This window comes from Brachyistius frenatus, unplaced genomic scaffold (assembly GCF_029030835.1).
Source record: "Brachyistius frenatus isolate BFR_SWC_R1_liver_20210118 unplaced genomic scaffold, ASM2903083v1 Contig_36, whole genome shotgun sequence".
Classification (NCBI taxonomy): domain Eukaryota; kingdom Metazoa; phylum Chordata; class Actinopteri; family Embiotocidae; genus Brachyistius; species Brachyistius frenatus.
Window position 1 is genome coordinate 953,717 of NW_027210635.1, and position 26,284 is coordinate 980,000.

The 26,284-nt window shown below is 45.1% G+C and overlaps 4 protein-coding genes across 5 annotated transcripts in view; 2 read left to right on the forward strand and 2 right to left on the reverse strand.

The window, feature by feature from the left end:
- Positions 1-1,437: 1,437 nt before the first annotated feature.
- On the forward strand, positions 1,438-4,360 carry rpsa (ribosomal protein SA). Its single transcript, XM_069701223.1, has 8 exons — positions 1,438-1,491; positions 2,094-2,264; positions 2,366-2,484; positions 2,759-3,004; positions 3,335-3,463; positions 3,554-3,713; positions 4,072-4,122; positions 4,220-4,360. Exons 2-8 carry the CDS (start codon positions 2,132-2,134, stop codon positions 4,315-4,317), a joined length of 936 nt encoding a protein of 311 aa, XP_069557324.1. The 5' UTR covers positions 1,438-1,491; positions 2,094-2,131; the 3' UTR covers positions 4,318-4,360.
- Positions 4,361-5,915: 1,555 nt separating this feature from the next.
- Positions 5,916-17,702, forward strand: LOC138622423 (ubinuclein-2-like). Of its 2 annotated transcripts, XM_069701217.1 has the most exons (17): positions 5,916-6,689; positions 7,828-7,956; positions 9,507-9,608; positions 10,021-10,152; positions 10,324-10,430; positions 11,026-11,530; positions 12,347-12,417; positions 12,524-12,653; positions 12,940-13,046; positions 13,131-13,241; positions 13,380-13,523; positions 13,729-13,779; positions 13,880-13,922; positions 14,295-15,557; positions 15,911-16,118; positions 16,706-16,774; positions 17,042-17,702. In XM_069701217.1, the coding sequence occupies exons 1-17, from the start codon at positions 6,339-6,341 to the stop codon at positions 17,086-17,088; spliced, it is 3,570 nt and encodes a 1,189-aa protein (XP_069557318.1). In that variant the 5' UTR covers positions 5,916-6,338; the 3' UTR covers positions 17,089-17,702. The 2 variants fall into 2 exon arrangements, with proteins under 2 accessions (XP_069557318.1, XP_069557320.1); XM_069701219.1 differs by lacking the exon at positions 16,706-16,774 and having other exon boundaries at positions 5,917-6,689.
- Positions 17,703-18,382: 680 nt separating this feature from the next.
- trir (telomerase RNA component interacting RNase) lies at positions 18,383-22,063 on the reverse strand. The gene is made up of 3 exons (XM_069701197.1): positions 21,229-22,063; positions 20,820-20,891; positions 18,383-20,729 (listed from the first exon to the last, which is right to left on the reverse strand). Exons 1-3 carry the CDS (start codon positions 21,532-21,534, stop codon positions 20,622-20,624), a joined length of 486 nt encoding a protein of 161 aa, XP_069557298.1. The 5' UTR covers positions 21,535-22,063; the 3' UTR covers positions 18,383-20,621.
- Positions 22,064-23,289: 1,226 nt separating this feature from the next.
- The window catches only part of hook2 (hook microtubule-tethering protein 2), a 15,231-nt gene continuing 12,236 nt past the window's right edge, over positions 23,290-26,284 (reverse strand). Inside the window, exons 18-22 of the mRNA XM_069701222.1 lie at positions 26,144-26,226; positions 25,935-26,038; positions 25,359-25,466; positions 25,197-25,268; positions 23,290-25,085 (exon numbers count right to left, since the gene is read on the reverse strand). Coding sequence (XP_069557323.1) covers positions 24,957-25,085; positions 25,197-25,268; positions 25,359-25,466; positions 25,935-26,038; positions 26,144-26,226 — 496 coding nt within the window. The 3' untranslated portion in view covers positions 23,290-24,956. The remainder of the gene's footprint in view (positions 25,086-25,196; positions 25,269-25,358; positions 25,467-25,934; positions 26,039-26,143; positions 26,227-26,284) is intronic.

Sequence of the window (26,284 nt, forward strand, 5' to 3'; positions counted from 1 at the left end):
CTCTGTTATGTAGAGAACGCACACAATAATGGCTTCATTAATGACTTGTCCACACATACAGGAAATTTTAGATCAATAATTATAGCTTTTGATACTCCTTGACAGCAGAGCTCTCTCCTGAGACACGCTGTATACAACTGAATGAATGAATCATTAGGTGCACATTGTGACCAAATAATCAGCTTTTAATGTCTTTTTTTTTTTTTTAATTTTATAAAACCCTATTTTCCTAGAAATCAACTCCTATGATGAACTATCACTGATGTTTCTTTTTAGCCTTCTTTGTGAGATCCATCAGCTCTCGTGTCCTTGACATTTACACAAACCTTTTGAGGCAACACATCATTACCAATGAACATATCTGCTTCTGCAAGTGTCTGCTCAGTCTCCCTCTACAATCCAGCGTTATTAAGGTCTTGTCATTATGTCATTATGTCTTTACGGGCATTTACTTCAGCACTGTACTTAAATTATTTGGTATTTCTACTTGAGTATTTCCATTTTATGCAACTTTATACTTCTAGTCCAGAGGCAAATATTGTACTTATCACTCCACTACATTTGTCTGACAGCTTTAGTTACTTTTGAGATTACAGTTTTTTTTGTACCATTTCTGTTCAGTGAAAATCACGTATCTCCAAATTTGGAATTTGAATCTTTCTGATAAACTGAACGATTAAATGTTTCTTTATGGGTTCAGAAAATTCTCCTATTTTTTAAGATAAATAAACTATTTTTAAAACCCATGTAGATTCACTGGAAAATGCATTTTTCTTTTCTGAGCTTGTGGATTTTTTAGAGAAACGTATGACAAACATGTCACAAATAAACATTTGATAATCTTATGGAATATAATGGATTACTGCTGATTATACTAGCCTACCTTAAATGTACATTAATTCAATAGTAATAAGATTAAAAACATCATATATAATAGTAAAACACTGACAGAGGGCCTTTACTGTGTACTGAGTACATACAGTGGAGTGCTTTCACAGTATGGTTTAAGTACTTTTACTAACTAAAGGACCTGAATACTTCTTTCACCCTCCACCCATGTTAACAGGATTATTCAAACTTTCTGCACACGTTTCATTAAATTCATTTCTCAACAGCACACTGTCATTGTGTACATATAATGATCGCCTTGCCGGGAACTCTTTATCTCGAGCAAATATAGTTTCGACACAGGTTAGTCTTTCACCGGGAAGTCAACGTCTCAGCATTGTCTTAATATGGTCTTTCCATCTCCATTGTCTTAATATGGGATGCTCATACGAGCCGTGAGCCGACCCCTGATTACCTCTGCCCCTGTCTACACAGCACATGGCTTACAGCACCACCCAGTGGCCAAATGCAGAGGTGCACCAGCCCCTTTGACGATAACCGACCAATCACAGGCTCGGAAACTGAGTATAAATACTACGTCATTTCCTCCCATCGCCCTCTTTTTCACCGCGTGGACAGATTTCTATACGGCGTTGTTTCGTGGTGAGTTTAAACGGTCATATTTTGTTCATAACACCATCAAACACGACCAAGGACACAATGTTATGCTCGACTAGCCGACGGACACTCAGTAGGGCATTACAGCTCATGTCTCTCGCGTCTTTATGGTCTTGAGATTTCCATGGTATTGATTAGGCTAACTTTGTGAGCTAACCTGCTAGCCCCGGACACGCGGTGTTCCTCCTGCGCATGTCCTCGGAACAGAGCAGACTTCATAGTCGCAGGTCCCACGTAGATACCCCTCTTAAAACCAGGGCCACGCTTAAAAGAAAAATAAAGAGGCCGCACACTTTACTTGTTTTATGCTTTTTTACGTTTACACAAGGCAGTTTGTAACCCGGATGCTTTTACTTGATGCACGCTTCCGTCCTCCAGGTCCTCATGTCGATACACCAGCTCCTCGCCCGGTAGTTAACGAAGCACCTGGTTTCCTTGGGGATGTTTTTGATAAGGAATCTATATTTGTGACCCCCGGATAGTTTATTTTTCTGGTATAGTGTTTTAAAAAAAAAAAAAAAAAAAAAAAAAATCCTAAACACGAGGCTAAAAGTCTTTTAACTTGTCCCTCATCCCTTCTTCCTCAGCTATCCCACTAACTCGTAACTCCGGGAAAGCGGTCACGATGTCCGGAAGTCTGGATGTCCTTCAAATGAAGGAGGAGGATGTGCTGAAGTTCCTGGCGGCGGGAACCCATCTGGGAGGCACCAACTTGGACTTCCAGATGGAGCAGTACGTCTACAAGAGAAAAAGCGACGGTGAGCGGTGGCACTAGTCGGGCAGCGGCGAGCTTGTTGAGGCGGTAGTGTTTTTAGGATGAAGTAAGACATTTTTTTTTTTTTCCCCCTTTGCTTTCCAGGTGTGTACATCATTAACCTGAAGAAGACCTGGGAGAAGCTCCTGCTGGCAGCCAGGGCCATTGTTGCCATTGAAAACCCAGGTGATGTGTGCGTCATCTCTTCCAGGAACACTGGACAGGTAAAGAACTAGTTGCACCGTGTGGTCGTTGCTGTCTGTGCGGTGGGCTACATGTCCACTTGTGAGGCGCACACTGTTAAAGCCGGGCACCGACGTCGGTGTTCAGGTGTCGGAAGTGTGCAACAGTAGGCGTGCCGGGTTTTCGCTAACACCGTGAGGACAACTGTCCCATGACTGGGGTTTGATAGTAACCTGAGCCACAGTTCAACATGTTAAAATGACGATCGGAGCTTTCTTTAGAGCGTCACTAACTTGTCCTTTCTGCCTCCGCTAGAGAGCAGTCCTGAAGTTTGCCTCGTCCACCGGTGCGACCACCTTCCACGGTCGCTTCACCCCTGGTACATTCACCAATCAGATCCAGGCAGCTTTCAGGGAGCCCCGCCTCCTGATTGTGACAGACCCCCGTGCCGACCATCAGCCACTGACTGAGGCCTCCTACGTCAACATCCCCACCATTGCCCTGTGCAACACCGACTCCCCACTGAGATATGTGGATATTTCCATCCCCTGTAACAACAAGGTGAGATGGTTAGATAATCAAACTGACAACAAATGAGAACTGGGCGGATGTGAATCGATGGTTTCAGTGAATCCTTACATGTTGCACACCGTTAGAGCCCGGTGCTGTCCTGCCTGTGCAGCGCGGGGTGTAGGATGTGTGCTAAATACAACCGCTTGATCTCTGACCTCCTCTCCCTCAACCACTCGGGGGCTGGCGGTCGAGGTCTTGCCACAACATGCAAACTGTTTTCTGTATCTTGTTCCCTTTGTGGATGTAATGAAGCTTTTACATAGTCCCCATAGGTGTATGTTTCATTATGTTAATTTGTGACTATTTTGTGACTTTCAGGGTCACCACTCTGTGGGTCTGATGTGGTGGATGCTGGCCAGGGAGGTGCTCAGGATGAGAGGAACCATCTCCAGGGAGCACCCATGGGAGGTCATGCCTGATTTGTACTTCTACAGGGACCCTGAAGAGGTAAGACCAGTGCAGTGCACCTTGGCGGAGGATTAGTTTGTACATCCTCCTCACATACTCACGAATGCAATTTTTATTTTGCCTCTGCAGATCGAGAAGGAGGAGCAGGCTGCTGCCGAGAAGGCTGTCGGAAAGGAGGAGTTCCAGGGCGAATGGAGCGCCCCTGCAGCTGAGTTTGCTCAGCCTGAGGTCGCTGACTGGTCTGAGGGTGTCGCGGTGCCATCTGTGCCCATTCAGCAGTTCCCTACATGTAAGATCATTTTAGTCCAAATATTTTTTTTAATTTATCAACGTTCCCTCATTGTTTTGCTGTCATTGTTGGATATGTTCACTGCGATGCGCATACTATTAAAGCCTGTCACCGATGTTGGTGTTCAGGTGTCAGAAGTGTGCAACAGTAGGCGTGCCGGGTTTTCGCTAACACCGTGAGGACAACTGTCCCATGACTGGGGTTTGATAGTAACCTGAGCCACAGTTCAACATGTTAAAATGATAATCAGAGCGTCACTAACTTGTCCTTTCTGTCTGTTGGAGAAGTCCTGAAGTTTGCTCTTTTTAAACTTGTGTTGAAAATCAATTTTTAAAAAAAAGTATTTTTTCTTTTACAGCTGCTGCTGCTGCCGCTGCTTCTGCTGCTACTCCTGCAGCTGTCAAAACAGGTAAAGTTTTTTTCTCTGGTGAGGTTTTTAATCAAAAATGACCTGTAATTGTAAATGTACAGTAGTGATAATGCCAAATTGTTTGTTTTCCCTGCAGAGGACTGGAGCACCCAGCCCCCCACCGAGGACTGGTCCACTGCCCCCACTGCTCAGGCATCTGACTGGGGTGGCGCCACTACTTCCGACTGGTCTTAAATCTTTGACTATGGCAACAATAAAAGTTTTTTTTTTTTTTTCACTTTGAATTTGTACATCTGTTAATTCACTTGATATTTACTAAAGGTCATCCGATATGTTTATCAATGCAGTAAAGCGCAGTGGACCTTCTGAAACCGACAGATGCAGTAAATAAAATCTGTACTGACAATACAACATTGTTATTGACAGATATGTCAATAACAATATGAATACTGGAAATATTGTTTGGTTAAAGAGAGTGAAAACTTAAGTAGAGACATTTTGATTTGGTAAAAAGCAGAAGTGAGGATTATCTGACTAAAAGGACTACGGTCCTGACTGCATGCTGTTGATATGAGCATGTGAAAAGATGATAATGTGAGGGCAGTATGATTTTATATGTATGCCCAAGAAAAATACTGATTTGATTACCAGTTGTTGATTTTGGTTCATTATTAATGAAGAACCTTATCATGAGGCCTTACTGAAATTTAAGTTTTACTGGAAGCTGGAGCTGAAAATGTGGTGTTAATGTTCCATCGATGATGTAAGTAGAAAACGAGTACAAAGGGAAAGGGTCTCGAACTTCAAAAGCATTGATGGGTCACAAGGAACTGAACAACTAGCAATCATCACCGAACAGAACAGAAACTGAAGTGACTGACCAGAATACAGACTGCCTTTCCTATAAAGCACCAATAAATGAAAAAAACTACACCGCTTATAAAAATTACTTAGCTTCTCACTTCTATCACTGTAAAAAGGGAAGGTTCATTTAAATACTGCATTTGTGTCCCTTTCTCAAACCACAGACAACAACACTACTTTTAAGTTTGTTTTCCATGCAGTACTTTTAGTTGTAATGGAATAGTTTTACATTGATACTTATACTAATACTTCCACCTCTTGAGTTTTTTTGATGAGACAGTACATCCCACAACTCAAAAAAAAAAATCCTCTGCGCTGCTGTCTTTGTATTGAGACGCACTTCACACACTTTTGATATATATATATATATATACAATTTATACAAAATATACGTTTGTGCTTTTACCATTAATTTATTTCAGATATTTGTGAAATAAATAGTGCAGTTTTCGTGTGTTTTTGCAGTCTGCACTATTTTGCTATTTGTAGGATTAGAAAACGGTATTAATTTATGATGTAATTTTGTATGATTTTCTTATAATATATTTATCTCTATAAAATCACTGTTTCTAAAAGACAAAACTAAATTTGATATTTTCTTATGTAAAAGGTGACGAGTTGTAGATTTAAATGGAACCGAGAACTTTTGGCAAAAGTATAATCGAGGAATTATTGATTTTTAGGGCCTTATTGCAAAAATGACTCAAGTCTTGGGAAATCGTCGGAGAGGTACATTTCATCCCAGCTTTAAATCGCAACTCTATTTAAATTAAATAAATAAAAAAAAAAAAAAAAAGTAAATATCTTTTAATGGTTTTACGAGCAATCGGGGCAGAAAAACAAACAAACAAACAAAAAAAAACCCATCAGAACTGTTAATTTGCAGTAAAACCGAGCTGCGCTGAAGGTCCGTCCGGACATCCCGCCCGTGCAGAACAATCATCTCCTCCACATTCGCGCGTGTCTGTCAGGTGGGCGTGTTTCCAGCGCTGCCATTGGACCGACGCGGTTCCCTTTCCTCCCCGGCTTCCGCTTTCTTTTCGTACGCACGCCCAGCCTCTGAATAATGATAATAATGATCAAGATGGCTACTTCTGAATCCTCCTTGCGGTAGCTAACCACCAATTTCATGGAAGCGCTCAAAACCGCGATTTACTACTGTTTAAGTCCCTCGTAGGCGACGGGGGCTGCGCCGGGGACACTACTGTATGGATTGAAAGTGGCCGCGGAGAGATAAAAAGTCACCGTGTCGCCTGGAGACTCGTTCCGGTTTGGGGGGGGGGGGAGAAAGCTAACGAGCTAGCTGTACTCGTCGACCATCTCCGGTTTAGCCTTTCGAGCCCCAGCGGCGGCTCGCAGGAGCGCGGCGCTGCCCCCGTTTCGCGCGTCAAATGGCGGAGCCGAGGAAAGTGCCGTTCGTCACCATCTCGTCCTTCAGCACCTCGCCGCCGACCCCGGAGTCGAGCAAGAAGCGCCGCCGCGAAGATGAGCCCGTCGACATCACTTTTGGGAAAGATGGAGGTGAAGGTGGAGGTGCTGCGGGGTCGGGAGGAGGAGGAGGAGGCGGCGGAGGAGGCGGCGGCGGCGGCGGAGGAGCGATGTTTGGTACGGCGAAGGGAGGCGACGCCGACGGCGGGGAGAAGAAACCGACCGTCCGCCTCAACCTGCCGCTGTCCGAGCCGAATGAGCGCGGGTCCTCCGAGTTCAACTACGGCGAGCTGGTCCACTCAACTCTTTCTCAGGTTAGGACAGACACCATGATGTCAGCGGGGGGGGGGGACACACGGGGGACACGGGGACACGGCTCAAGCAGAGGCTGCGTGAGGCACGTATGTCACACTGTTATTATTCCTTTTAGAGTATTAATAGTGGGCATGTTTTATTAACGAGGCCACGCGAGTAATTGCTATTGATTATATTATAAGACTATTATTTATGATGCTCAATATCAGTTATGACCCTGAAATAAGAGTTTGGAGTCACTCGGTGACATTGAATTGTGTTTCCGTGATCTAATTCAATTGTATTCTCTCAGGGCACTTGTTATGGTGAGGTCCTTACAACGTTATAGATACAGACAATAACATGTCCCTGAATGATTCCTGATTGTTTACGAGTGAAGCTCCAAAAACACAACAACACAAAAACAACTCCTCTTTTGGCAGACCCCCTGCTGCTGCCTGCTGAACTTCCTGTTTAACCCGGTGCTCACATCATATGGGACGGATGGCAGACAGGGCAAATGCCTAATTTTTTTTTTTACAACTTGCAAGCCTTCATGTCACGGGACAAGTTATTACGATTTACATGGCTGGTCGAGTCGGGGTTAAAAAAAATACCCATTTAAACTCATTTAGTCTGAGTTTAATCAGCACGAGTGTCAGACTTTGGATTTGGATGCCATATTGCTTGTTTTTTTCCCTCTATTAATAGTTTTTTATTTTTTTTATTGTAAAATACCAAGTTGGATATATTGAAGCTTTAAGAAAAGTTTCCCAGTTATAGTTACGACTCGGACGTTGATATGAGGGCTATTTACAAGCGGCAATCTCGTAACTCCCAACGTGACACGAACGCGGTATGATGCCGGCACCCTTCAAACACACGGGCCTCAAAGTTTGCAATGCAGACGGATCTGTTCTTCCGTTCGTCGGCGCCGCTTCAATTCGTAGCCGCAAACAGCTTGTTTTCGCAGAATGAGTGGCGGGACCGCTCGCAACACCGGTTTGAGTTGGTCAAGCGCCCCTTTAAAGGAAAGCTGACGCCGATGAGGTTCGTTGCTTTTTGTGAGAACGGTCACTCCCATCAAAGGCACACAAAAAAAAAAAAAAATCAAAAGCTGCGTGTAATTTCTCCGCTGATGTCTTTGTGCGTCTGCAGGTAAAACCTGCGGGTTCCACGGCACCTAAAGGACTCGCTCCTCCGCTGGACCCCAACGACCCGTTTGCTGATGATGACGAGGAGAGACGGGAGGTGGAAGAGCTGGCCAAGAAATTCGAGAACAAATATGTGAGTGGCGTCGTCCCGAGATGCACGCGTGCGTGTCCGAGGGGATGTGGAAGAAATGTGCTCGTCCGGATCTCGAATTTTGAATCTAACCTCGATGCCAAAAGGAGAACGTGTGTCGAATGAAATGTTTTCGAAAAGGAACTCGAATTTAAAGACAAAAAAAAAAAACCACAAAAAAAAACGGCGGCAAACGACGCGCTAACAAATACAACTTGTAAAACAATATTTCAATACATTCGGGTAAAAATGAGTCAATCCTTTTCGGTACTAAGATGAAGGTTTTTATATCATATATCAGACAAATGTCTCAGTTATTGATGACAAGTTCCTTCAGGATCTCGTAATCCAAATAATTAAAGTTTTTTTGGTGTTTTTTTTGAGCGCTTGGTATTTTCTCCACAAAATATGTTGTCAAAAGAAGCTCTGCCGAAGGCATCACAGCGCGCAAAGTAAGACTTCTCTTTGACAACAAAAATGACTCCTCATTACAGTCAGCACGACTCCTCATCCTCTCGTCTCCTTATCAAAACAAACCACATGCTGGCTGGTTGTCTGGAAGAAAAAGAAAAAAAAAGGCAAAACTGGAAGTGATTGGGTTTGTGGGAAATGTGATCTCATCGCGAGTCTTGGGACTCATCGAACTTCTCCCGCGTCAGTCTAATCATACAGTACGTGTCAAAGCACACGAGTTTATGAACCCCTACACTGCAATTACACTGCATACGGTATGTGTTTGAACTGATACTATTTCAAAAGCATTTAAATGACGACGCCCCTGCGCTCTTCACAGTCACAGCTCTGCAAAGCGTCGTCACTTTTATAACAATGGATTTCTTTGCAACTTTGAGCCCCGTGATTCTTTAAGTCCAGAAAATAAGAAAAGAAAAAAAAAAAAAAGAGAAATAAATGATACCCTCCACTTCTCTGATGTGCGGCATGCGTCTTAGGAAGTGATCACACACAAGTATTCTTTCGGTAAAAGTAAAATAAAAAGCAATTTTTTTGAATTTTTTTTGTCAATTGCTGCAATTTTAATCAAGGAAATCGCCCAAAACTCCACAAAATGAATCAACTTTATATTTTGACAGACTAAACACTGTGAATGAAATGTCAATAAGAATTGTGTGTACAGAGCTGGATGTCTCAGATAAGTTTGTCCCAAATGCTTTGTTCACTGTTTGCATAGCTTGTTCCCGATCGTCCCCCTCGTATGGGAAATATCTCCGTACACGACTCTTGCAGTAAGTCGCAGCAGACCGGTTGCTGCAGCTGCACGTCACTATTCCACATGATGTTGTTGTCGTCGTCGTTGTTGTTGTTGTTGTTGTTGTTATTGTGGAATATCTTCAGTACCTACGTTACGTTCTGTACTTTCAGCGCCACCCAAGAACAAGTACGGTCACATTTTCAGAATTTTGCCGTCGGCTCGGTACGGAAGAATCGGTTCTCGCGACATCACCGGCGTTTTCTTGTTCCAGCTGCACCTGCGTGGATGCTGTGTATTATTTTTGAACGGTGTTCTGATATTTGTGATTGCTGTGCGTTTGCAGGGCGGTAGCGCAAAGAAGAAGAAAAAGGACAGGATGCAGGATCTCATCGACATTGGCTACGGCTATGACGAGACTGACCCTTTCATAGACAATTCAGAGGCTGTGAGTTCACTCGGAGATATCAACATAGGGTTGTTGTTTTTTCTTCTTCTTTTTTTAGTGGGGTGTTAAATAAACAGAACTAATTACACACACACACACACACACTGAAACTGGTTGAGAGGGCCACATTTTTTTTTAACTCAATCTTAGTGAAAGCGTAAATACAATTTTAGGATTAGTTTATCTCAAGCTGCAGTTGGATTCCATGCTTCTTGTGTCATTTTGGAGAGGCAGATCCTTCAGGACAACAATTTATTGTACAGCAGCTGAAAGCATTACTAAGTATAGACTGCACACAGTTAAATATTACGACGTGTAATAAATCCTGAGAGGACAGCCGTGGTGAAAGGCAGATGCAGCACGCCGCAGCAGGAGACAACTAACGGCAATTGTCGCTTTGTCCCGACCTCAGTACGACGAGCTGGTGCCGGCTTCTCTCACCACCAAACACGGAGGCTTCTACATCAACACAGGAACGCTGCAGTTCAGAGCTGCATCCGACTCGGAGGGAGAAAATGGAGGCGCAGACGATAATCACTTCAAGGTACGTTCCTACTGCTCCCGTCCTGTGTGAACAAATTGTAAATAAATGCAGCTGTACACGTTTGTTGTTATTAAACCCGTCGCCGTAGTGGTAACTGCTGTCGTTATTCAAAAATTAATAAACCTTTGTGGTTGTTTTTTGTTGTTGTTTTTTTTTTTTTTGCACTTGTAGAAGATGAAAGACGGAGAAGAGCGGGTGATTAAAAAACGACGGAAAAAACCAGATGGCGGAATTTTGGAGGACAAGAAACCCAGAAAAAATAAAGTACCAAAGCCTGGGTGAGCTTTTCATATTCCCTCAGTGGTTTCATCACAGGTGTGTTTTGTATTTTCTTTCTTTTTTTTTTTTAAAGACAGTGTGGTCGTGCCTTTGAACACACGAGGCATAGATTTAACTGTCCACATTGTGCAGTTGTCTTGATTTGAAAAATAAGTTTGCTGATGAAGTTATGCAGACGTGTCCTAATTTACCATCAACTTCTTCCCTCCCAATAATATCACTGCTACAAATGGACTCTTTAACTGCGGGAAAGAGCTGCAATGATTAGTAAATAGATGTATTTGTTGATTGACAGAATAGAATATTTTGACAAGTGATTCAATAATTTTGTTTCACTTTTTAATGAAAAATGTTCTGCAATTCTCCGATTCCTGCTTCTTAAATGTGAATAATTTAGCTTCCTTTAGTCCTCCAATATCTTTTGGTTGTGGACTGTTGACATTTTGGGCTTTAGGATACACCGGTGGACATTTTTCACCATTTTCGGACATTTTGAAGACAAAACAGCTGACTGATTGAGCAAAAATTAAAAAAAAAAAAACGGACAGGTTCCCTTGCGGCCCTCCATTAAACGTGTTTCTTCTGTTGTGGCAGAGTCTCGGCTCTGAATGTTCATCGGCCAGAGAAGAAGAAGAGGAAGAAGCTGATGAAGGACTCCCTCCACCTGGCCAACATGCTTCGTCGCTTCACCAGGGAGAAGGAGGAGATGCGCAAGAAGAACATCGCCGCTGCCGGCCTGCCACGACCCAGCGCCAAAGTGCCCGCCGCCAACACCGCGCTCCTCAACGCCCACCCGAAGGCTGCCGGCGGCCAAGACTGCAACATAACAGACCTGACCGCCGACCCGGCCGTGATGTCGCTGCTCGGCGCGACCAACAACGACGTGCTGCAGGACATGATGGGCGACCTGGACTTCACGATGCTGGACTCGCCGCAGCCGTGCAGCCCAGCGCAGGGAGAGAACGGCTCCTTTCGGACGGGACATAACACGGGAGGCGGTCGAACGCCACAGGGCGCTGCGATGGCTCCTCCTCCTCCTCCTCCTCTGCCCAGCGGACTCCCGGGACCGCTCACCAAGCGCATTGAAGACCTGAGAGCGGTACGAGCTGCAGCAGTCCCACCGGGCCGCGTGTTTTCAGAGTGCAGATTGAATTGAGAGTTCGGTGTTCATGATACGTGCTCATTCGATGGCGGCTTTATTGCGGAACGTTCTGCGAACGGTATTCGGCACAAGGAGGGTCGTTGTTTCCTCACTGTTTTAAAGAGTGTACCAGCCAAGATAAGCAGTAATGACTAAGGAGGTATTACAGATAACACGCCAGCTTAGAAACTGCAGAACAGAAAAGGCCGTTAAAGTCGTGAATAACACATTCAATACAGTCATATAAAAGATGTAAAAAAAAAAAAACAACAACTCAAGAACTAAGTAAATCCATAAAATAACAAAAATCTATTTAAAACAAAAACTTCATGAGACTAACGCATCGAATTTGTGTAATCACCACAACTCATCAGCTGCCGGGGAGGAGAGCACTCGGTTTGAACTCTCTGAACGATTTTAGACACGGTTTTAGGCGGAATTGCAATTCAATTCAACTTTATTCATGTGGCGCCAAATCACAACACGGGTTACTACAAGGACCGTCAGCACAGTAAAGAACCGTTACAACATTATCGAAAGCGACCGCTGTGAGGACAAAACTCTCCTTTTTACGGAAAGAAACCTCCGACAGTAAGTCGGCTCAGTGGTGGGCGACCATTCGCCTCGAGCGGTGGCGGAGAGCGGAGTTCGGAAAAGAACAGCATAGAACGCAGAACTGCAGAACGTTTCAGGCAGGAAGCGGAGGACATTAACGCCGTCTTGCCAGTCCGGTGTTGAGTGAAGGAACTTTTTAACGTGTGGTTCTCATCGCAGGCATCCCGTCTATTTGACGAAGAGGGCAGGAAGAAATTCTTCACACTGGACATGAACAACATCCTGCTGGAGTTAGTGCCGTTTACATTCTCTAGTTTTTTGTTGTTGTTGTTTGTTTGTTTACAGGCTAGTTTAAAGTCAGACAAACATTAACCCGTGTCCGTCTCCGTGCGTCAGCATTGAGCTGCAGGTTCAGGAGCAGTCTGCCGAGGTGCGTTCAGCCGTCTACTCTCACCTGGAGGCCTTTGTGCCCTGCAATAAAGAAGCCCTGCTCAAACGCCTTAAGAAGCTCAGCCTCAACATACAGGTGCGTGGCGCCGACGGATATTTATATCAGACGCGACATAAATGTTTAATCCCATACGCGAGTCTGCTTTTTAGATATCAGATTTTGAAGGATGTTAAATCTTCTTAAAAAAAAAAAAACAGTCCCAGGAGATTAAATCCAAAGAATCATTTTTTTGAAAATTGATTAACAAACAATACCTGGAGGCTTATGTTCTCCCATATTTCACACGAGTCTCTAAATGTCTAAATGTGTTTCCGTGCCGTCATCTGATTCTCACGCGAGTGCGTGTTATTTCGGACTGCAGGACGACCGACTTCGAACGCCCCTGCTGAAGCTGAAACTGGCCGTGTGCAGCGTGATGCCCGAGCAGATCGCTCGGTACAACATGGACTGCATCGCGAAAGTCGCAAAGTAAGCAGTCGACCGCGGCTCGTGATTTCGGACGCGGCGCTCTCGGCCGCTTTGACGCGTGACGTTTGTTTTCTCCGCTCGCAGGCAGCAGTCTGAGGAGGGGGAGAAAAACGGGTCGGAGGACGACGACGAGGAGAAACCGGGGAAGAGGGTGATGGGGCCTCGGAAGAAGTTTGTCTGGGACGACAAACTCAGGTCAGTTTCACGGGGGACGGCTGGTTCGCGCTAATGCGAGACACATCGGCGTCTGTGAAATGTACGCATGTCGGGACTCGAGTCGGCTCGGTTTCCTTCCTGTAGTGATGGAGGATTTCGATCTGTGTGTGCTTCCAGGTTGTTGCTATGCAACTTGGTGCGAGTGAAGCTGAGCTGCTACGAGCTGGAGGGCAAGACCTCGCTGTCTCTAGAAGACTACCTCAAAGCCTTCATGGAGACCGAGGTTAAACCTCTCTGGCCGAAAGGCTGGATGCAAGCCAGGTGTGTGTGTGTGTGTGTGCGTGTGACACACTAAGATCATCTGGCTGTGGAATAATAATAATAATAATCACTATCTGTATCGTACATCTTAATCAGCAGATTAAACAGGAAAGACTGCCGCCCACATAATTTGTAATTGCTCTGCGAGTGGTAAAGTCCTTTCCATGAATGCATCGTGTGCGTTTTCCTGCATTTCTGTCGACAGGATGCTGTTCAAAGAGAGCACCATGGCTCACGGTCATCTCACCGGCTACACGTGAGTCATTGTGACCCGTCGTAAACCCGCCTCTTCACAACTTGATTTGGTTTTTTTTTCTCTCGATGTCACTCTCACTTATTTCGTTTCTTCATTCCAGAGCAAAGAAAAAGATGGTCCCTGCTCCCAAGGCCAAGCCAAAGGTAAGACTTCAATTGTACTTTAAAAGCAGCGCGTTTCATACCGTGGGTGGCAAAACATACGATCCACTGTTTTTTGTGGTTAAATATATATATATATATATATATAAGTTTAAGAACACCAACTTGATTTGAACAAATTGGATTGTTGATTTCATTAACTCAAGACACATTTTGAAACGTATTTCGAAACAAAATAATTATAATAATCATCTCTTCTGTTGTAACTGGGTTATTAAGGGAATAATTAGAGCTACTAGAACTGTGTGGGTAAGCGAGTCATGTTTGTAGATCAACTTGGGGAAAAAAAATGTGAAATTCTTTGATATCCCTCGAAATATAGACGTAAATGTTATTTTTTTGTGTCACCTTCAGGAGTCTGTGTGGGTTCAGCGGTCCACACCTTCAGCAGGTGCCACTCCCTCCCCCGCTGCCCAGGTTGCCAAGCGACCGCTTCCGTCACCAGCTGAGCCCATATGTCTCGATTCCCTCGATGAGGCTCCCTCCCTGGACTCCATCTCTCAGGCCCTGGCCATCCTCGGCAACGCGGCCAAGGGCCTGGCTCAGGGGGACAGCCCGCCGTCCCCCGACGGACCCAAGACCGCCACCAACCCCTCCAGCCTCCACGCCTCGCCACTCATCCAGCATCAGAAGAAGACCTCGGTCAGCACTCCCAGCTCCAGCGCACCTCTCTACATCTCTACCTCTTCGTCTTCCTCCACCTCTCTGTCCCGGCCATCCTCCATCGTGTCCTCTCCTCTGCCCTCAGTGAGGGTGGACGGGATGGGGGTCGTCAAGGGCGTGGTGCAGGCACACAGACACTCAGTTTTGAACACTCACAGACCCTTGGGTGTGACTAAAGCCAACATGCCTGCCTCAGTGTCCCCGCCGAAACCACGTCCGCCGCCCACCGCGTCTCCGCTGGTGGCCCCGGGATCAAAGACGGGGGTCTCCACTCCCCTGTCCGGCCTCCTCAAAGGCAGCAATAATAATAAAGTCAACAGCGGTGACACGATCATCATCACATCGCCTCAGTCTCGACCACACACCCTTTCATCGACGTCGCTCCTGACCCCCAAAACCTTCCAGACGCCTCGCCTGCCCCAGACCCCACAGAGTAAATCCTCCCCCCTCTCTCAGACACTCTCCGGCATTCAGCCGCGGCCGCTGTCCAACTTCATCACCCCTATGCACGCTACGCTCACCAAGTCCGCCCACAGCAGCATCCCACCCATCGTCAAACTCACCCCCCGCCACCCCAACCCCGTCGCCACCTCAGCCTCGCCTTCCGTTTCTCAAAGTCCCAGGTCTCAGGCAACCCCCTCCATGCACCAGTACCCCCCCAAAAACCCAGCAGGGTTCCGCCCGCCGTTCTCAGGTGCCCAAGGAGGAGCAACCAAGTCGGGGCAAGGCAGCTACACTCCTCCAGGCGGCCAGAAGACCCCCACCAACAACAGCACCGCCAACACCAGCCTTATTAACACCTCATCCATTAGCAAGCATTCAGGATCCAGTGCCTCCCCCACGACAGCCTCTGCCACCCCAGGCCAGCGTCAGAGGCTCGGGGGCGGGACACCTCAGGGGGCCAAGCCGGTCACGTCTGTCCCATCACCGTCGGTCTCTTCTCAGTTAGCACAGGTCAGTTCTGCCAGCATGCCGAGATCAGCGAGGCGCTTTTAATTGTCCAAAGGCGTCATTACGCAGCGACTGGATGGTTTCCTTTCTTTTGTTGCTATTAATCCTAATAAACATATCAAAAAGTAAAGCGTTCAATGCAGGATTTTACTTTTACAAGAGAACGTTTACTCTTTTATAGTGAGCGAGCAGGACAATATTTAGGGGTTTTGGGTGAACTGTCTCAAATCAAATACATGAGGGGAGTGGGGGGGGTGGAGGGGTTGGTAAGAAATCTGATTTATGTTTTCCATAATCACTGTGACCCAGTAGGTCTTGAGTTTTGACCGAGCGCTTGAACCCTGTTTTCTGCCCAGGTCTCCACGGCGGGAGGCGGCAGTCTGCTGACCTCCGCCTCGCCTCTTCCGCTGGGGTTCGGGATGCTGGGGGGCCTGGTGCCCGTCTCCCTGCCCTTCCAGTTCCCGCCGCTGCTAAACCTGCCTCCGCTGGGTACAGGGGGCTCCAGCACAGCAGCCAGCAGCTCCGCAGCCAGTAGCAATACAGCGTTCTCCACCCTGACCCAGAGTGAGTGACGCACACGGGGCAGAAACGAGCACAGCGCCTCCCGGTGACATTTAAATGACGCACCGCGCAGCGTTTTTACCCCCCTCCCCCCTCCCCGACGCGAGCAGGTGTAAATGTGATGTGGGGAAACTCGGTTTGATTGGAACATTTATATTTGAACACAGTAGGCAGAGAGACTCTCTGTGTGTGTGTGTGTGTGTGTGTGTGTGTGTGTGTGTGTGTGTGTGTGTGTGTGTGTGTGACTGTCAGTACGTCGCTCTGCTGTCGTCTGTTGCCGTGCAGGCTCTTGTTTTGTGTTTTATGTCGAGAGCACCATTTGCTGTACCATCATATCGTGTGTCTGAATGTAAGCTTAATGTAATTAATTGTAAGACATTATTCCATTTTGTTTGCTCCTTTTCTCTACCACCTCTGTATGTTTCTTCCCCACCTGTCACTCTTGCACCCCCCTCCCCCTCCTCCTCACCCATCCCTCCCACTTCTGCGCTCCTCCTTTTCACTTCTCTTCCACCTCCCCCACCTTCCTGTTTTGTTGCTATTCGTTGCTCTCCCTCCATGTTTCTTGTTGCCCTGTCCTGTCTCCTCAGATCTGTATAAGAGTCTCCAGTCAGGGTCTCAGGTTGCTCTGCCTCCTCACTTGCAGCTCGCTTTCTCAGGTAAAATCTGACCCTCCCTTCACATCACAGCCTGCTCCCCCCCCCTTCCCTCCCCCCTTTCCCTCTCCTCCCCTCTCCTCTCCTCTCCTCTCCTCTCCGAGTGTCCGGTGTTCTCCGTCTCGGGTTGTCCGTCTCCGTCCGGTCCTGTTCCGTCCTCTGCTCATCTGTCGGTAGCAGCATGCCTTTCGTCTAGCTGTCGTCCCTCCTCTCATGTCGTATGCGGCAGTGTTTTCCCTGAGGTTTAAATCCCTGTACTGTCCTTTCCAGATGTCAGTCAAAGCCAAGGAGGAGACAATAAGAGGAAGACGCTATGATCCAGCTGGATTTCGACGTCCGGCGGAGGCTGTCTGATGACATCACGAGACGGCGGGACAAAATCAGGATGGAGCGTGGCTTTGAGCGACGGACGGACTGAAATACAGACTTCATCCGAGAAGGTCCGCTCAACTTTTAATGAATACCACAGTTAAATATAACTTTTTTAAACAATTTGATAATTTTTAAGTACTATTATTCACAGAACTGTTAAATGAAATGACAAATTCAGTTTTGTCAATGTTTACAAGATAGACCTATATCACTGTGGACAGGGAGAAGGAATGAATGGGATTTCTAGGTGTGTGTGTGTGTGTGGGGGTGTGTGTGTGAGGGTGTGAGGGTGTGTGTGAGGGTGTGAACCTGATTGGCTAGCGGGACTGTGTGCCTTTTGTATGTCTCCCTCTCTGATGCATGGTCAGTGTCTATTTGGTGCTGTTTTTATCATAATGTAATTATCACTGATACCTGTAAGAAATGTAAACTGAAAATTGTTGAATTTGAGCTTTTTAAAAAAAAAAAAACAAGAGCTATACACATTTTCAATGTACTTGAATGAATTTGTTTCTGTATAGAACTCAAGCCTACTTTTAATTAAACTCTTTCCCTTGAATGGAGTCAGTTGATTTAAGTTTAGTTTGAAATACTTCAGCCGAGTCTCTCTTGAAAGATGTCATGGACAGTAACTATGAGGTATTTATGACATTTTGGACGACATACTATGACTTTTTAAAAAAAATAATATTTAGGGCCCGAGCACCAATGGTTACACCTATTGTTTGTTCAAGCGATTATTATTATTCTCTGTAAACAGCTGCATTTTTGGAGGCTTTACTATACTCAAAAACTCATGAACGTTGGTACACGCGTCTCTCGCCGAGAAAAATGTAGTATTTCAGTGAAGTCGCGAGTGGGCGTGAACAAATGGTTCCCTAGAGCCCCCTACACGGACGCCCCGGCGGCCACATTTACCTACACGGACGAAAATCGGTGGACACGTGTAGCACACCGAAACGTAAAAAATATTCCAACGCACCACTACGTCAACTCAACAGGAAGTCCGCCGTTTTGAATTTAGTCGCCATTTTTGGCGATTCACACGTGTTGTACTTTAACGAACTCCTGCAGGTTTTGTCGGACCGACTTGGAAGTTTATTCTGTGCACTCTCAACATGTTTGGAATTAAACGTTATCAATTTGTTTTCGTCGATCGGTTTGCCCGTGGCGGACCCAAAAGTATCAGCATGGTTTTCACATCCAAAATGTGACACAAAATGATTTTTAATTTTTTTTTTTTTTTATCATATTTCGGACGACATGCTATAGTATGACTTTTACAGTTTGGACGACATTCCTTTTTTAGCAAAACATTAACAACATATTACAATAGGAGGAAGCCATAGTACCCCGGGAGAAGCCACACAAATCTGAATTACAGAACAAAATGGCTGCAAACAATCTTGGGTAAGCTTGGTCCTGCATGAAAACAATGGCAGGCCTTCAGAATGCAAAAAAAACCAAAAAAAAACAGCACTGAGCGCACTTTCGATAGTTTCAATTCAGATACCGAGTTTGCCAATGCTCTTAATTGTTTTTATAATCAATTTGATACGTTTAATTTTAGGAAAGAAATTCAGGAACTGAGCCACACACCGCGAGACAATCAGCACCTTATCATAAACCGACAGGAAGTTGGGAAAGCATTTTATCATGCTAAAACAAATAAAGAGTCACGGACCAGACAATATATGTGGCCGGCTACTTAAATGCTGTGGAAAGGAGTCAAGTCCGTTGTTCCGTTATATCTTTAAAGACACCATACTTTCCCAACGTCTGGAAGGACGCTGTTGTTGTCCCTGTCCCCAAATCTAGCTTCCCCAAAACCCTTAATGATTTTAGACCAGTTACTTTAACTTACATTTTAATGAAAGTCTTTGAAAAACTGGTACGGACAAAGATCTCGAGGGACACTGAGCATGCACTTGACCCGACGCAGTTCGCCTAAATGCACCATAGAGGAGATGAAGACGCCACACACACTCTGATTCCACTGCTCCTCAAACACTTGGGAGGGAATTCGGTTTCCTGCTCGACTTTTCTTTATTGATTTTTCTTCTGCTTTTAACACCATTCAACCTCATATTTTAATCCGTCGGCTTTTAGAACAATTTAACTTCATCGATATTTTTGCCAGCTGGATTCTGGACTTTTTAAACAAACGGGACACGAAGAGTCAAGAGTCGATGGGAGTTTTATCTGACCCAGTTTGCTCTTCCGCTTGCTCGCCACAAGGGCGCGTACAGACCCCCTTTGTTGTTTATTCTCCACACAAATATGTGTCAGAGAATAGGAGACAACACAACAATTTTAAAGTATGCAGATGACCGTCATTGTTGGCCTGCTGCACGACAGCGAGACCAGCCATGGTCCGGTCACCGGGCACTTTGTGATGTGGTGGGAAGAGTCCCATCTTTAATTAAACATGTCCACAACTAAAGGTGGGATTATTGATTTGAGGAAAAATTCCAACACACCCAGAGTCACATGCATTAAGGGTCAGACAGTTGAGGGTGTGAAGTCTTATAAATACTTTGGGACTATTATTGATTCCAAACTGAGCTTTGAGGCAAACTGTGAAGCTGTGTGCAAAAAGGGGAACCGGCATTTTTCATTTTTTTTTTAGGCTTTTAGTATAAATTTGACCTTTATATGCCAGTGATTATTTATTGTTGTGGCTTTTATTGCTATTCATTGGTCTTGATTAGCGAAGCCTTTGGGTACTTCTTGTGTTTGAATATTGTCAGGATTGTTTTTAAATGTTTGTCCAGATGGATACCATCTCATTTAATCTACAAATCTACCTACAGGTACAAATAAAGTCACCTGAACGACATACTATAGGAAGACATTTTGGACAAAATACTATAGTATTCATTTTTTATGACTTATTGGACAACATACAATAGTATGAACAACATTTTACTGCTAATACTTCTGTACTTTTACATTCGCAAAAGTTATACTTATAATGAAGTACTTTTATCCTGATGTGTTGGTACTTTTACTTACTTCTTCCTCCGCTGTATGTACGAGACTGTTGCTTCTAGTATTAAAGACCACACTTCCTCTGGACTCCCTATGCACCATCTGTAACAGAATCTAACAACACTGAGGCACAACAAAACACATTCCTGGGCAGTGTAGATTTAATTGAAACCTTAATTCGGCCGTTAAAACCAATAATCATTAATGAACTCTAAAATAAACCAGACACGACAAATTCGAAGATACTCAACAATAATCAAAGGCAAGTTTATGAAACACCTTTTGACACCAGATCAAATTACCAGAGTCCAACATATAACAAGCAAGACAAAAACAATTAAAAAAAAAAAAAAGGGGAGAATTGTGTGTCAACCTAAGCAGTTTTTGAAAGACTTAAAAGTGAAGGGTAACTTGAACTGGCAGTAGGAGAAGGGCAGGATCGGCCCGGGTGGTTTTCCGCTCGAAGCTTTTGTCGCTTCGTGTTCGCCTACTTGACCAAAGGCCGGGTTTTATCGTCGTCACCACACTGGTGGGCTTTGTACTTTTTCACCTCGGCCATGTACTTTGACCAAGCATCGCTCTTGCCTGGCTCGCCCTGCAGGAGAAGAGGCAGAGGGGTTAAAGTCACCCCCGCGGGGAGTCACAATGGCACAGTTCAAGCTGGCCGGCCGGCGATCCCACTTACTTCCGAGTCCTGTTTCTGCTTCTTCGCAACAATGCCGGTCTTTAGGAACACACCGCCTCTGCGCTTCCCCACCTGGGTTAGGGGATAGAAGACTGAAACCGTTATCGGAGCCCTTTCAGGTGGACTGCCAATGATGGAGACTACACCAGAGCAGAAGGTCTACATTTAGTCTCCGGTCGCACCGCCAGCGAAACCACCGGCAGCGAGGAGAATCCCTCGTCTTTACCGAGCTACTGTGTGCGCTTATAAAAAAAAATAAAAATAAATGCAAGGACATTACAATCGCTGGCATGTGTGAAACTACTGCTGGCAATTACAAATGAGTAAAAGGCTGATTGCGTGGTGCTCGAGTTTGGATGAGAGTTGAACTACTGCTGCTATCTCATCTTACAACTGCCAAACCCCTTACAAAGCTCGTCACGGGAGGGGCCTTCTTTTCCACTGATGTCTGTCCCTGCTCGGTGGCTCTCGCTTCTCCACCTGTTCGCAGAGTCTCCTTTTTCCTCTTCTCCTCCTCCTCCATCTTCTTCTTGAACATCTCCATGAAGCTGCCGTCGTTGGCGAACGCGTTGCCGCCCGGCATCGCGGCTCCTCTGCTCGCGGGCTGCGCGGGGCTACCGGAGGGGGACCCCGGGCTGCCGCAGCTGGAGTCGCCGCTGCTGCCGCCGCCTCCGCCGCTTGTGTGAGGTTTACCGTGTGCGCGTTTCGGGTCCATAGTTCCTGGGTTTAGTTTCGGCAAACAGACACCAGTCCAGAAACTCAAAAGCGAGTATGTGTCCGTTTTGGAGAGAAATATGGCTTCTGTGGCCAAGTTGGCCTTAAAAAAAAAATAAAAATAAAAAGACCAAGACGACGACGGAAAGCTCCGGCTCGCAGCTACAAAGTCCAGTTAATAACAGAAATGAATCTCGTGTGTATAATACAAAGTACAAAAGCAGCCCTGGAGCTCATCCGCGTCTCTTCCTGACAAAAACAAAAGCAGGCGCTGGTTCGGCTGCTAACGTGGCTAACACCGCGGGGCTAATGCCCGGTTCAGGAAAAGCCTCCGCGGACGAACGAGCTCGACTCCAACCTCCGGTTCATGTGTCAGACGCGTCGAGACAGAAACGTGCAGTTACGCGGCCGACGGGACGGTTCAGATACCTGCATCCAAAAAACTCGGGAGGGTTTCGCAGATTTGTACCAACCCTTCTCGCTAACTTTAGCCGTCCATCACCTCCGGTCGGCCATGTTTAATGGTTCCTTGATGACGTCGCGTCGCTGTGGCTCCTCCCCTCTGTGGCTCCTCCCCTCTGTGCCGGAAGTGAAACTGCCGTTTACCAAAAATTTGAAGGTAAAAAAAAAAAAATTTAAAAAAAAATGGAGCGTTCGACTGAAACTATTGTTGCGCTCGTCGTCACGTGGGATTACACGTGACTAAATCAAGCTGAACAATTTGCCGCCGTTTTAGAGCGTTTTGTTTTTTTGTTTTTTTTTTCAGGATATGTGTGTGACGTCAAGATATTTTAGACTCGAGATTTTTTTTTTTTTTTAAAACAACACAAACAAAACCACCGCACTTTGTTAATGTACAGTTGTGGGTGATTTTTTGGCACCTTTTCATGAAAATAAATATCTCGCAATTCTCTCTGAAATATCTTGAAAATGACAAAAGTAATCGTAATTTTTTTTTTTTTTATTCTATATTTAGTAATAATCAGACTTTTCTTTTGATTTGTGAATAGAATATTTTAAATAATAAAGCAAATGAAAATGCCAATGACAACTTTGACAGGACTGTTAACCTAATAATTTACAGCACCGATGAAAATCGACGCTGGAATTCAGTTTGCTTTGGTTTTTCGTCGATCTTTAACACCGACCTTATTTGTAGTCTTTTCTGGGGATACCAACAAATCTGTCGAGGTCATTTTGGACTAATCTTTGAAGAAGAAACAATACTTTATCTTTTTTTTTTTTTTTTTTCAATTTTTTTAATTTACTTTGACATAAAATGCACGCATGTATGCGTGAGTAAATTGCTTTTGATTTCTTCAATTTTCAGGAGGAATGAATCATTGTTTCAATGAGAGTTAAGAGTACCAACAGATTAGTCCGCGACCGTTTCCGTCTTTAACGTGCCTCTTTGTTATCGTGCATCATCTCGTTTGGTGACTGATTGTTGGTCCGTTGCACCGAGGTATGCTGCTTCTCTGTAAACTATTGAGACATGCTTGTGGAAAGTGGATTAACAATGCCTTCACCATTTCCCTCCGCTTGTCAACAGTTGTACAAAGGATGTGAGAAGTTTGACTCATCAGTTTGGCCTTTACATGGTTGCAGTTTTAAAGTTTACCCAGAAGAAGGGGCAAGGTGAGAAAAGCTGGCTCAGACTTCTTTCTTGGCTTCATCTGGATACGTATTTCTCCATCAGTGCGGACAGTACAAGTGATTCTTCAGTTTACTTTGGCAAAGAGAACACCAGATGATCTTTATTTTAAGATCCCATTTATTTGTAGTGCAAAAGAAGAACAGACAGGACTACAGATCTTTAACTTGCCTCAGGACCCTGTGTATGCTACGATTTACGAGACCGTTAAATGATCCAAACAAACACTGACAACCTAAAAGTTAACAACTTCACGCCATGCAAATGTGCTACAAAAGATACAGAAGCCACACCATAAATATCAACTCAAATAATCAAACGTCGGTAAAAAAAAAAAAAAAAACACAAAAAAAAAACATGCGCACACAAAAGCATGATTCAGGTCTGCGTAGATCGCAGCATTTACAGGGACGTACAAGTCACAAAACAGCAGCTCTGATATGGGACAGACTAAAACGACTAGATCAAATCAAAATGGAAAATTAACCAGCAGTTTGGGGAGGGGAGGGGGCAAGATGTAGTGTTTGATGAATGTGCTGTCTATTACAGCCTCAGCTTTTTTATCTGCCACAGACTTCATATCGGTAGAAAACAAAACAATTCCAGCGTATTAAAGAGAACATTTCCTTCCAGTTAATTGTAGCAGCAAAGTAAACAGCCATTAGTTAAGCTGTTATCATAGGGGACTCTCTCATATTGTGTTTTCCAGTCTTCATGATCAACTAGAGGGTATTCCCATTAGTCTAAAGTGGTGAGTGCAATTAGGTCCTCCTCACAACCAAACACCCTGTTTCAATCTTTGGGAAAAGTAGTGGAAAGAAAAGGAAGAAAAAAATAAAAAGTCGAATTACATTTAAAAATAAGAAATGAGAACACTGTCGGGAGAAATCATACATGACCCGACATATGAACACAAACCTGCAGTTTTCTTACAGTAAAATCTATCTGACACTGATGTGTGACACTGCACACATCTCCGTCTTCAGTCTCACCCATAAAAGGGAGAATTTAAAGTCTGGCGAGGCCCTGAATAAACCACCCTTATAAAGACGACGTGCTTTGAAAGTAGTTTGTGAAAAATATGAAAAAGTCTTAAATTAATTTGAAGTTTTCGGGAAAAATATTCAAGTGTATACAAAAGAAATCAAGACTAAAGCACCCTCATGATCTGCACGTCTATTCAAGCTCCTTCAAATTCAAAAAAAAAAAAAAAAATCAAACTCGCACTCGGATAAAAATAAAGAGAAAATTCCAATAACATGAACAAAACTAAGACAGTGAATGTGACTATCTGTCTCTACTGTATATGGAGGTATAACGACAGCATGGGTAGCTTTAGCACTTAAAGTAGTAACTGTAATACCCCTAATAACTCTTTCCTCATCTGCACATGGAGACCGAAACCTCGACAAAACTAGTTCACATCCATCTCACAGCATCACATAAAATATACAAAAAAAAAAACGTTGAAGAAACAGAAGTGAAGCCAAGACACTGAAGAGGAAATAAAAGTCACCTTAAAAGGTGAGACGGCCTCTTTTTAGGGCCTTTTACTCCAGTCCTTTCTGTTAAACACAGTAGTACATCTCTTTGGGGCTCCAGAGAAAATCAACTTTCTCTTCTTTTCAAGAGCCAGCAGGGGGCAGCAGCAGCATGACACCAAACTGAAGTGATCCAGGGAAGGCCTGAAGGCAAAGATACGGGGAGTTCAGATGAAGTGGATTGCAGCATCTTCGCTTCATTTCCGCGCGTTCTCCCGCCTGCGCGTCTCATCTCGGGTGGTGTCTCGTCAGGCCTCTCTTGGCGTTGGTGGACTGTCTCTGCTGGGCGAGGAAGGACATGGCCTGGTTGGAGGGACCCACCCGCTCGCCAGACACTTTCTGATGCAACGCCATCCCCTGTGATCGGACGTAGAAGAGGGCGGAGCAGCGAGAAAGAGTGAAGAGTGAGGTGGCGGGTACGCGGAGGTGTGTATCCCGCACGTTGTTTTTGTGTACTCGTACACTTACCATGTTGTACCACGCAGTAATTATGAGTTTCTCCTCCTGGTCGTGTCTGGCCCTGCTCTTCTCGTAGTCGTGCTATGCAAAGGAACACATCATCAGACGTTAGTGAGAATTAAAGAACTAGAGGAACCATGGAGGAACTCTCTTTAGGTTGAAGGCTCCAACCTCCAGGTGCTGGATTTTCCTCTCCTTCTCCGTCAGCTGGTTCTTCAGAGCCTGAACGTCAGGCGTCGCTGTCGCCGGCGGCTGCTTCGGATCCAGAGTTTGAATCACCTGCACACAGAGTGAACATTTCTTCTGCACTGCACTCTTAAATAATTGATTCGACTTAATAATACTTCAAAATGAAATGGGACCAGTCTGCCAACAACGCAACATGATATCTCTCTCACACACACACACACACACACACACACACACACACACACACACACACACACACACACACACACACACACACACACACACACACACACACACACACACACACACACACACACACTGCAGCCTTGAGAGCATCCTCCAGAGGGCGGGTGATATAAATGCTTTACCTCCACAACCTTAGATTATTATTCCTTTTTAAAACATGCAGTAGTAGAAGACTAACAGCGGTCTTCAGCTGAGTGGCAGCACTCCTCAAGACGAGTAAACAGACTTTGTTATGTAAAAATGGCAGAGCGCTTCGTTAACCAGGGACATGCTGAGGAATGCGTTTTCCTCAGCATGTTGAGGTGGACTGACCGTTCTCGCCCTCTCCACATAGCGCTTGTATCGCTCCTCCATCTGCTTCATGTCCTCATCCTTCTTCTGCAAGATCTCCTGGAGCTCATCTATCTTCTTGGCCACTGAGAGGCAGAAAAATGATGTTTGAAAGAGAAGAAAGCGCAGACACAGACAGGTGCTCGAAGAATTAAGAGGGTCTGACGTGACATTTCTGTGAAAGTTCTTACTGCTGTTGTCCACTTTGGGCTCGAGGTCATCGATGACCTCTCTTTTCTTTTGGAGGTCCGAGTGGGCTTCATGGAGCTTCTCTCTGCAACAGTCACACATCACGAGTGTGTGAATTCACTTTTGTTTGCAACCCACATGGA